We start from the raw sequence: 12,296 nt of genomic DNA on the forward strand, positions 1-12,296 counted from the left end.
TTATTCATTATTCAAACTTCGGTTAAAAACAAGTTTTCTTGATTATATACTGCGATTTTATAACAAAACAAATACTTTTGTGAAGAGTAATTTTCTGAGAGGCACCGGAGTCCAGAGAAATAAAGTCACGTCCGCCCGCCTCCCTAGCGCCACGACCCTATGACCCAAGAAGCCATCTTAAGGCTCGCCTCATAGAGGAAACTACAACTCCCAGAATGCCTGCGCTTTGCGTCGCGCTGGCACTTTTACTGGCCCAGCCTTAGAGCCCAGCCTGTAGCCGGGCGCCATCTTTGACGCTGGCAGTCTTAGGTTTCTGCTTGTTCTGCTGCTGTGAGGACGGCGGGCGGCCGCGGCTAAGGAAAGAGAAAGACGTGGCAGCACGCGGGAACCGGAGACAGTGTCATCGGTTCGGTAAAGTTTCTGTTCTCTGGTAACTAGACCCGTTTTTTGATTCCCGGGTGACTTGGGGCCTGGGGGGTGAGGAGAGGGCGAGGGGAGTGGCAGCGGCCTCCCCTCGCCCGAGTTTCGGCCTAGCCCGGGAAGTCCGAGCTGGGCCCGTCAGCGCGGCAGCCACCGGGGCTCCCGCCCGCGGCCCTGGCCCGCCAGGCTCCTAGCCAGACTCCAGCTCACTTTCCCACCCTCCCCACCCCCACCCTTCCGCCCCACCCCCACGGCGCCTGCTCTCTTACCAACCTCTTCCCCTCCCCCCACATCCGGTGTTCCCGAACCGGGATTCCCGGGTAGCCCCAGTAGAGCGACTGTTTCGGACCCCTTGAGCGGGAACAGACTACTAGGTTGCTTTCTTCCCTGCATCAGTTTTTTTAGTTAGCCGGTTTTCACTCCCTAAATCAGAGCGAGTGCCTGGACCCGAGTTTACCTACTCTCATTCCTCTCTAGGGTCCTATTACTTTGGAGATTTTTCTCATATTCCACACACATAGTCGATCTCTGGTGTCCTGTAGCCATTCCCCGCCCCAGCCCTCATCTTCGAAGTCAAGAGCTACAGGGACTCTTCGTTCTTGTAGGATTGGTGAGACCGTAATGAAGAACACCCCTTAGACGCCCATAATCGGTGCGGATCCCTATGGGGAAGGCTCGTTTTGTTGACATCTACCAGGCTTTGGTTCTGAACCCTGAGAAGGCAGCTGTGGAGCTAGTGATAGCCATGCTTTCGTAGGGTAAACGTGTTGGTATTGGGGGCAGGGGAGGGGGGGAGTCCACGGAAAACGAATGGAAGTGGTTTAAAGCTCTCTTTAGCTCTGTTCCTCATAGAAGGTCCGATTTGTGAGTTGCGAACAGGCTGTAACGCTTTGCATCAGTCTGAAAATATGAACTCTTGATAGAAGCTGTAAATGAAAATTATAGTTTGTTACCTTGTTTTAAAATTTTATTTCCAGATAATTTTTTTTCAGCCACCTACATATTTCAGAATGTCAGAACAGGAAGGGCACACAGCTAGAGTTCACTGCTAATGACCACTGTGTGGAGTCTGATTTAGCTGTCCAGAATTGACTTTTCGGGTTGTATTGGCAAATCACAGTCCAAAATGAGGACTGTCGAATGATGCGCTATGTTTAAGCGAAATTCCTGAAAACAATCCCCAAATTAATGGAAAATAAATGTTGTTGCCATGTGGGTTCATTAAAAGTACATATTTTAAAAACTGAAGGCGTTTTCAGCAGATGAAGTTCTTGATACAGCAGCTTTAATATGAACCTTCGATTTGGAAGACTTGCCCCTTAGCTGCTCCAGATTCCATGACTGTGGGAAAATGGGCCTCAGTTGTTTTTTCTATAACATGAGGACACTGGACTATTTGAATTCAGAAAGTTTAAAGGACTCTCCTAAAGCCTTGCAAGACAGAGTTTGGGAATGTTCTCCATTGCTGCCATTTTTCCTCCAAAAATAACCTGGCTTGGAAGTCATTGGTTGAAAGGGAATTTGACTCCATAGAAACTGGAGGAAAGGTAATGCAAGTGGAGAGGGCCAGCTGTGTGTTTGCCGGAGTCGTGAACCCACGGAAAGGTTCTGGTACAGATTTTGGAGATACAGAGAATGAGTGTATGTACTTTAAGTGGCCCAGTTTCCTCGATTTCTCCTGGCAGAAGATGCAGTACTTTTAGTGATGCTGGGATTCTGGGATGTGTTTCCATTAATTCGAATCCAGAAGATGATGTGGTAGAGGGGAAAATGGTGGCCGAAGGAGTGAATAAAGAGACAAAATTGCCTGCTAAGAAGAAAAGAAAGAAGGGCTTGCGAATTAAGGGGAAAAGGCGCCGAAAAAAACTAATCCTTGCCAAAAAGTTTAGTAAAGATTTGGGGTCTGGAAGACCTGTTGCAGATGCTCCTGCTTTGGTAGCTTCCAGTGCCCCTGAGCAAGATGAAGAAAGTCTTTTTGAGAGCAATATAGAAAAGCAAATTTATCTACCTAGTACCAGAGCCAAGACCTCCATTGTATGGCACTTCTTTCATGTTGACCCCCAGTACACCTGGAGAGCTATTTGTAACCTGTGTGAGAAAAGTGTCAGCAGGGGTAAGCCAGGCAGCCATCTTGGTACGTCTACTCTCCAACGACATCTGCAGGCAAGGCATTCTCCTCACTGGACCAGGGCCAACAAGTATGGAGTCACTAATGGGGAGGAGGACTTTACCTTGGATTTATCTTTATCTCCTTCTTCTCCTGAAAGCAATGGAAGCTTTGAGTATATTCCTACTGATTCATTAGATGAAAACAGAATGGGTAAGAAACGTGATAAATCAGCATCTGACGCCCTGAGGGCAAAAAGAGGGAGATTTCTCATCAAAAGCAACATTGTCAAGCATGCCTTAATTCCTGGAACCAGAGCCAAGACATCTGCAGTTTGGAATTTTTTTTATACTGATCCTCAGCACATCTCAAGAGCTGTGTGTAACATATGTAAAAGAAGTGTGAGCCGGGGTAGGCCGGGTTCCCACTTAGGAACATCAACACTTCAACGACACCTTCAAGCCACACATCCCATCCATTGGGCAGTTGCCAACAAAGACAATGGTGCTATTGGAAATGGATTAGATGAGACTGAGACTGAGAGCAGCGATCTCTTGAATGATACTTTGCATGGAGAGAAGTCATCAGGCAGCCAGGATTTAACAGCTGAGGACCTTAGTGACTCTGATACTGATGAACCTCCTGTTTTAGAAGTTGAAAATAGATCTGAGAGTCCTGTTCCTGTTGCTGAGCAAGGTAATCTGGTGTGTGCACAAGAGAGAGAAACACCAGCGCCTTGTGAAAATGCAGCTTCCAGTCAGATAAGCCAGGCAGTTATTCAGATGATTGTGGAAGATATGCATCCTTACAACTATTTCTCAACCCCAGCTTTTCAGAGGTTCCTACGGATTGTTGCTCCTGACTATAGATTGCCCTCGGAGACTTACTTTTTCACCAAAGCTGTACCTCAGTTGTATGATTCTGTTAGAGAACAAATTTTCTTAACTTTAGAGAATGTTCAAAGCCAAAAGATCCACTTGACTGTTGACATATGGACCCATGACCCTTCCACTGACTATTTTATTGTGACTGTACATTGGGTCTCTTTGGAAACTGCATCTTCCCCGAGTAGTGGTAGGACCCCCAATTTTAGAAAGTGGGCAGTACTTTGTGTTACAGGATTAGCCAAAGACTGTTTGATAACTAACATTTTACAAGAATTAAATGACCAGATTGGTCTGTGGCTTTCTCCTAATTTCCTTATCCCTAGCTTCATTGTTTCTGACAATTCCTCTAATGTGGTACATGCAATCAAAAGTGGTGGTTTTACCCATGTGCCATGCTTCCTGCATTGTTTAAATATAGTGATTCAGGACTTCTTCTGTGAGCACAAAAGCATTGAGAATATGTTAGTGGCTGCCAGAAAAACCTGTCATCATTTTAGCCATTCAGTCAAAGCCCGCCAGATACTACAAGAGTTCCAAAATGATCACCAGCTTCCATGGAAGAATCTGAAGCAGGATGAAACTGGCCACTGGATTTCCACTTTTTATATGTTAAAATGGCTTTTAGAGCATTGCTACTCTGTTCACCACAGTCTGGGTAGAGCCAGTGGAGTTGTGCTTACCTCCCTTCAGTGGACTCTAATGACATACGTTTGTGATATTCTTAAGCCATTTGAGGAGGCCACCCAGAAAGTGAGTGTAAAGACCACGGGATTGAATCAGGTGCTACCCCTAATCCATCATCTCCTCTTTTCCCTGCAGAGGCTCAGAGAAGATTTTCAAGTCAGAGGTATTACTCAGGCTCTCAATCTGGTGGACAGTTTATCTTTGAAACTTGAAACTGATGCCCTACTAAGTGCCATGCTCAAATCCAAGCATTGTATCTTGGCTACTTTGTTAGATCCTTGTTTTAAGAACAGTTTGGAAGACTTTTTCCCTCAAGGTGCTGATTTAGAAACTTACAAACAGATCCTTGCAGAAGAGGTTTGTAATTATATGGAATCTTCGCCCGAGGCCTACCAAATTGCAACCTCGGAAGCTCCTGGCTCTTTAGTTAGATTAGGAACTGATTCATTTGCTTCTATAAAAGAAGGCACCTCCAATTCAGGTTCTATGGATAGCTCAGCCACAGACAGTGCTGCTATTGGAAGCAAAAGCTTCTTGTTCCCCTGTGCTGTAGCAGTAGTGGATGAATACTTCAAAGAGAAGTATTCAGAGCTCTCAGGAGGTGATGACCCTTTGGTTTACTGGCAGAGGAAGGTGAGCATATGGCCAGCTTTAACCCAAGTTGCCATTCAGTATCTGAGTTGCCCCATGTGTAGTTGGCAATCTGAGTGCATGTTTACCACAAACAGCCACTTTCATCCAAAGCAGATGATGAACATGGACTTTGATAATATAGAACAGCTGATATTTCTGAAAATGAACTTGGAGAATGTTAACTATGACTATTCTACATTGATTCTGAGCTGCAACCCTGAAAATAAGGCTGTTCAGAACAATGAAAAAGAAATATTACCTTAATTTCTTCTTTCTTTTTCTACTTAAAATAAGCAGCTTTTGCTATATAACTATATCTTATTGCTATTGTTATTATGTAGTCATACTATTTATTCTTTTAAAAAAACAGCTGGGGTGTGGTCATGGGTGCCTGTATTCCTGGCTATTTGAGATGGTGAGGCTGGGTTATAACTTTAGCACGAAAGTTTGAGACCAGCCGGGCCAACATCTTAAGATCCTGTCTTACAAAAATGCAAAACCTGGGGAAATCTAAAAGTACAAAAAGGCTGAAAACTCGGCAGAGGCAATATGATGATGATAAGATGAAGATTAACTTTGAAGATTCCACAGTTGTTAACTCAGTGTAGCTAATATCTATCAAAGTGTCATACCAGTTGAACGAGAAAAGAGTGTTAATGAGAAAATGCAGTGCAGCTCTGAAGGGCTTAGGTATATCTGGTTGGTAGACTGAACAATTAGAGTAAACATTTCTTCCAACATGGAGGTTTGATTACTCTGAAATCGGTGATTTGTTTAAATATAGTGATTCAGGACTTCTGTGAGCACAAAGGCATTTAGAATGTGTTAGTGGCTGCACTAACATATTTTTTCCCTTCCCTATTTTTTTGATTTCTTTAAAACCCTGATACAGCTTGACAGAATAAACCCACAAAATTATTTCATCTTTAGGAATTCATAATTACCTCATACTGGTCTATTTATATTGTCAAATGACTGGATAAGATAAAATTGCCCTGGATATTTAGGACTAAGTCTGTATAAAAGGGAAAGATTACAAAACAATTAGATAAAAATGACTTTTTTAGTTTTGTAATATAGTACAAAAAAAGGGATTATATAGGTGTCTTTGTCTAATCTATTAGTAAAAACCATTAAATGTTATTTGAAAAAAATCAATTGGTATTTAGAATGCAAATCCCATGAAAATAGCAAACCCAGTATGAGTTTCCCAGAGAATATTTCTATAGTTTGTTCATTTTTTTTTAAAAGGGTTCTTTATGGTCCATAGCATAGTATTCCTAACTGAAGTTTGGGCCACTATATTAACTGAACTAAACAGTTATATTTTACTGTGTTAGGCAGCGTTGTTGGAATGAGTGAACTAATCTCAGTGGCCCTGCTGGTTCCTTTCCACTCTGAGTCTGTTTCTGTGACTGAGTGGAAGGCCAGAAAATAATGACTTTTATTAAGTCTGTCAGACGTTTCGGACTGAGTAACTAATGTAAGATCCCAATTTTTCCTTTTTTTCATTTTAGATTTGGGGATATTCCCTGCCCAAAAAATTCCTGGAAAATTGACTAGTATTAAGTGTGAGTAAAAGGTGTCCACTTTTTTTTTTAAAGTCTTGATTTTAGTTTTGTCTTGGATAGTATTTGGCAAGATTTAGCCTAGAAAGTATGTAGTATTTATTACATAAGAATCAAAATGGCTTTGTTACTGGGCTGGTTTTGAAACTCATTTCTGTGTATTGAAGTAACTTTTTTTTTTTTCAATTTTTAAATTCTTAAATGGTGAATGTACCACTCATTGTGAAGTGAAATTTCATCTTCCCCAAATTTACCCTGTTACCAACTGGAGTGACATCTTTAGCTATAACCATCAATAGTAAAGAATTTGGAACTAGTGTATCAACAAGCCCTTGCAGGGCCAGCATTGAATGCCATGCCAGTGATGCTTGTCTTGTTTTAAAGGAGGAGAAGTAGCTTCCTTTAGCGTCTTGTGTTTTGCCTGAGCTGGTTGGGGATGGCTATAATGCTGCTCTGCCTTCTTCAGCTGGCTGCCCCACTTCGTAGTTACTCTGTAACTATTTGCTTCTACCTTTTTTGGTTAAACACTCCCTGATAATGATTGTTAATACGTATCATAGACATTGACATAAATATCAGTGTATCCATATATATGGATTTCTTTTCATCTTGATTTTGTGGCTGGGTAAAATTCAGTAGCATTAGCTTCATGGTACGTTGATATAAGAGTAAGTTCACTATTTTTGTAATGAACCCAAATCTGGAGGCTTTTATATTTTAAAAGGATAATTACCCAAATGTTTTATTTCTGTACGTGTGTGTGTGTGTATAAGCCTGTTAATATATATGTATGTGCATATTATATACATAAAACACTTTATATTTTTACATACAGTATGCTTTTATTATACAGATAATAAAGATGGGGGAAGGTTTCTGTTTTTTTTCTTAATAGGTGAAGAAATCTTGAAGACCTGAAATTGGATCTTATTGAATTTTGGTGGTGTTTTTTTGCTTTTGCTTTTTGTTTTTTCGTTTTTTAATTTTTTTCATCTTTTTATTTTTTAATTGTATTGCTCAGCTATGGAAGATGGATTCTTTTTTTTTTATTATTATTCTTTGACTCTCGAGTTCATCTTTAAATGAACATTCATTTTTGAGGAGATAACTAGTGCTAGCTGTCTCCAGTCTGACAGAGGTTATGCAAATGGACTTGATCTTCCAGGAGTTGGGAGATGTTTTAAAGATGTTTTAAAAACACGTCCTGTGTTTCAATTGTGGCTGAGAGGTTTCCTTGGCAATGTGAGGAAGAAAATTCTTTCTACCTCATTATTATTAATTCATGGATTGAGTGTTGGTTCGACCTACAGGCGTAATAGCTTGGAACTCAGTGAAGACACAGATGTTCCTGTTGAGAGCAACCAGCTAATGTAAGTGGGGATGGGCCTTTTATTATGAGAGGAGTAAACACTGTAACTTAGGGCATGCTGAACTAATAACAGATTCAAATGCCATTGTTTGGATTTTTTTCTCTTGTAAATTTTTTATAAGCTTTTAATTTTTTTGGTTGGAAACTAACTTTCTTCTTTCTTCTTCCTGGAGCCAATAAGAAATTCTATAATTCTGTTTCCTTGGAGAAAAGCATTGTTAATCTGTTACCAAATAGCTCCTTGTCCATACAAGTGGCTCTGTTTTGTTTTCTCAGTAGCTATGTAGTATATATTTCACTGTATGGATGTGTCATAATGTAATGTATAACTCAACTGGGCGATACTGAAGGTTTTGCCATGGTAAACAAAAGCCCTGCATCCAGTAACAGTTTGATGCACACATCTGTGTGAACTTAGAGCCAGTTCATTCATAGAACAGTTACCTTGCCCTCTGAAGAACTAACAATTTACTGAACAGCTGAGGTCTGGCTTATTTGTGGATGCTCTTGATTGTATCCCTTGTAGTAAAGATAGCAAATCTTTGGCTATTTTGCTGATAGATGTTAAATGTTAAATAGATGATGATAAATGTTTTCTCTTTTTATTACTTTTGTTGTTAGTGGTTTTTAATTTTAGTATTATAGGAAAGATTTTTACTCAATATGTAGTTGGTTATAAACTAATATTTAAATGCTGTTTAAGGATTACAGTTACATGACATAACCCCTCTGCAAGTAGGGGAGACATTATCAGATGTGGCTTGTCGTTTTGCTGAGTGCATTTATGAGTTCTGAATTTTTTTTAATATACATTAAAAGTACTCTAATTAAGGATCTGATACTTCTGCCATTATGGGGCACACGCCTTAAATCCCAGCACTTGGGAGGCAGAGGCAGGCGGATCTCTGTGAGTTCGAGACCAGCCTGGTCTACAAGAGCTAGTTCCAGGGCAGGCTCCAACACCACAGAGAAACCCTGTCTCGAAAAACCAAAAAAAAAAGAGAGAGAGAGAGAGACTTTTTTTCCCCAAGTAGCTGGCTTTACTGTTAATTTCAAACTTTTTATAACCAAATTTATTGCCTTTTGCATTGCTGATTTGTATAGTTGTTTGTATTCTGCATTTAACTATTTTTATACTAATCTGTATCAGGTGGAGCAAAACTCTTCCATTCCTTTTTTTCTTTCCATTTTCACATGTGTAGTATGTATGTGTGTGCTTGCATGTTTGTGGGGTGCATGTGGAGGCCTCAAGATTATGTTGAGGCTCATCCACTATCTGTCTTCCAGTCAAACCCAGATCTCAGTGATAGGCTGGTTTGGAGATATCTGAACAGCTAGCTTGTTCTGGAGCTTCCTTGTAACACTTTCAGGGATGGACTTGTTAGATGAGGACTGCCATGCCCGTGTGGTCATTTCTGTGGGTCCTGGGGATCCAAACTTAGTGCTTGCACAGCGGGCACTTTAACCTCTGAGCCATCTCTCCAACCTTCTTCCGTTCTCTTTAAATGACCTTTATTTTTCTCAGTTATTGATATTTGATTTTACAGTCTCGAATTGCAGGAAGAAATTCTCTTTGGTATTTTGAATTGTTTTCAAGATGTTCTTTATTTGGTTGGTGAAGTAATTTCCTTAATCCTCTATTGTCCCAATTATGAATTACCCAGGTCTTCTGTTTCTAGACACTGCTCAGCTTTTGATTTTATATTTAATATGGTTCTTGCTTGCTTCATTTTCTTCATCTTTCATAGCCTTACTCCAAATTGTTACCTGAATGGGACAAATTTACTGTTTTGAGGGTATCTTTCTTATTTATAGTTTTGCTGTTTTCCATACTTTCTGGTTAGTTGTTTGTTGTTTGGTAATTTGCAGGCACTGGATTGTATGTGTGTTTGTCTCAAATGATCTTCTCCTGTCTTGTCCGTCCCCATCCTCCCCACTCCCGTGGGCCCCAGGGTTTCTCTGTGTAGCCCTGGCTGACCTGGGACTCTTGTAGACCAGACTGGCCTCCACTCAGATCCGCCTGCCTTTGCCACCTGAGTGCTGGGATTAAAGGCGTGCCCACTGCCCCCTGGTTTATTTAGTTTTGTGTTCCTCAAACTCATGCCTAGACTAGAATACTGGATTGGAGTTGAGTGATGCGAAGAGTATTCCTTTGTCTGTGCATGTGCGTGTGTGCACCACACACCCGTGTGAGGGGCTCACTTAGACAATGTCTGCCAAATATCTATAAAGTCATGGGTTAGTTTCACTGACAGCATAAACCAAGCATGGGTTGCCTACCTGTGATCCTTCATCAACCTGAAATAAATGAACTCTTAGCCCTGTCTCAGAACAGGGGAGGGAGGTGGTGGTTGTAGTTTCTTGTAATTTCCTAGTAGATAAGGTTTGTTTGGCTTGGAGTTCTTTGTGGTTTTGTTTTGTCTTTATTGACCTAGGGCGTCTCCTATAGCCCATACTGGCCTCAACTCAATATGTAGCTGAGGAAGACCTATGTATCACCACACTTAACTTTTTAACACCAAAGTTTCTTTGTGTTGTGTGTGTGCTTGCTTAACGTGTGCATATCATGCATCTGTGCACACACATGAATCTGTGCAGTGGTCAGAGAAGAACTTTGGATGTTGCTTCAGGTAGGGTCTTGGCTCACCTCTTTGTGCCATGCTAACTGGCCCAGAAGAGATCCCTGAGGTTCTCCTATCTCTTCTTTCCATCTTTAGTAGGAGCCCTGGAATTACAGGTTTGTGTGACTGACTGGCTTTACTTAGATTCTGAGAATCTGAACTCAGATCCTCGTGCTTGTGTGAACAAGGACTTTTTCCACTGACCTGTCTTCTGGCTTCTCCCCATCCCTAATCAGGAATGAGTGTTGGCATTTTGACTTGGTTATTTAGCCATTATACTTTCCTTTTTGATGTCGTCTTAAGCATTTTGTTTTCATTATTTTTAGTTTTTATTTCCTAACATTAAACCATTCTTAGTTCTGTAATAAACCATTCAGGTCATGCACTGTCACTCTTTCTACTGTATGATAGGTCACTTAGCTAGTCCTTTACTTTGGATGTCTTCATTAGGATCATAATTTTTCTTAACATTTTTTCAGCTGGATATGTCTCGTGATCCATGATCTTAGCAAATGGAAAGTAGAGGCAGAGGATAATAGGTTTGGTCAGCCTGCAAAACTGTATTGAGACCCCTTCAAACAACAAAAACCTTTGAAACATCAAAGTGTGTGGCATAGTTTTGTTCTTTTTTTCTCACATTAATTTTTTTTATTAATAGAACATTTGTTTAAATAATGTCCACCTCCTCTCCCCCAAGAATGCATTGACATTGATGGTATACTTTTTGAGATTTTTTTCAAAAATGAAATAAGGCTCAATCTTTGATCATAGTCTCCTCTAAGATCTGATGCCTACTATCTAGACTTGTGTTTGAGAGGTCTGAGTGTCACTTGTTAGTAGTCTTTATGTAGAGGTCTACCACTAAGTGTCTGGAAAGGCAGTCAGCCAGGCTCATTCTCTGCTCTGCCTGCCCCACTCCTGCTTCTGAGAGTTCTAAGGTCTGAGCATTGAATTCCCTGAAATTTCATGTAATACACCCTTTTGTCTCTTGTTATTTTAATTATTTTGTATGGGACAATATTTTGCCTGTATGTATGACTCAGTACCACGTGTCTGGTGCCTGTAGAGGCTAGAAAGCAGGAATCAGATTCCCTGGAGTGCTGGGAATTGAAGCTAGGTCCTCTGGAAGAGTTTAGCTCTATCTTGGGCATGCGCATTGGATTCTGGGCCCTGTCTTGTGTGTGATCTCTTAAGTGTGTTGCATTTCCACTGTCAACTGCCTGGGTTAGATGGCAATCGAGGAAAGACACTAGAGAGGTTCTTCCCTCTCGTGGTGGTTTGTTTGTATCAGTGCTGTGTTCTTGAAGATGCTCCTTCTCTCCAACATTAACTGTCCAGCTCATCTTGTGTCCTATTTGAAAAGGCTGTTTTCTTTAGAACAGGCACCTTGTTTTTCTCAGCAGCCTGATATTTTTTGCTACTTCCATTTAATACTTAATAAATTTATTATTATATGACTTGATTTAGGATTTTTTATATTAGATTGCTAGCAATTTTTTGTTTCTAGATTTTGCCATTGTCTTGAATATTGTCAATTTATTGATTTATTTATTATATAACAAAAGCCAAGGACGCTCAGGGTTACAGATATATATAAAATTTTCTTTCTGTTAAAGTTTAATCTCTCTATACTTTGCCTGACTTTGAGGGAATTTTGCAGTATAGGTTGCAAATAATCTCCCTCCAAAATGTAATTCATGTTTTCATAACTTCTGTTTGGTCAGCTGTGGTAGATCTCTCTCAACTTAGTAAAACACTCCCAAGGATGAACCTGAGGTCTTGGGCATGCTGGGCCAAAAATTGGCCACTAAGCTGCATTCCCCAGTCCTGTTTTTACTCGTTTTGAGACCAATCTTTCATTAAGTTGGCTTTGAACTTACCATCTTCCTGCCTCAACTTCCTGAGTCACTGGAATTACCAGTGTGTACCACTAGGCCTATGTATCTATCTAAGCCATACCCTTCCTTAAATTATTTCTATTTACCTTTTTTTTTTTTTTTAAAAAAA

The 12,296-nt window shown here is 40.5% G+C and overlaps 2 protein-coding genes across 2 annotated transcripts; both read left to right on the forward strand.

The window, feature by feature from the left end:
• The first annotated feature begins 277 nt into the window (after nt 1–277).
• Nucleotides 278–6,840, forward strand: LOC130874211 (uncharacterized). Its single transcript, XM_057769180.1, has 2 exons — nt 278–411; nt 6,249–6,840. Exon 2 carries the CDS (start codon nt 6,736–6,738, stop codon nt 6,832–6,834), a length of 99 nt encoding a protein of 32 aa, XP_057625163.1. The 5' UTR covers nt 278–411; nt 6,249–6,735; the 3' UTR covers nt 6,835–6,840.
• Nucleotides 449–6,284, forward strand: Zbed6 (zinc finger BED-type containing 6). The gene has a single exon (XM_057769177.1). The coding sequence runs from the start codon at nt 2,056–2,058 to the stop codon at nt 4,993–4,995; it is 2,940 nt and encodes a 979-aa protein (XP_057625160.1). The 5' UTR covers nt 449–2,055; the 3' UTR covers nt 4,996–6,284.
• Nucleotides 6,841–12,296: the final 5,456 nt, after the last annotated feature.

The sequence above is a fragment of the Chionomys nivalis genome, chromosome 5 (genome assembly GCF_950005125.1).
Source record: "Chionomys nivalis chromosome 5, mChiNiv1.1, whole genome shotgun sequence".
Lineage (NCBI taxonomy): Eukaryota > Metazoa > Chordata > Mammalia > Rodentia > Cricetidae > Chionomys > Chionomys nivalis.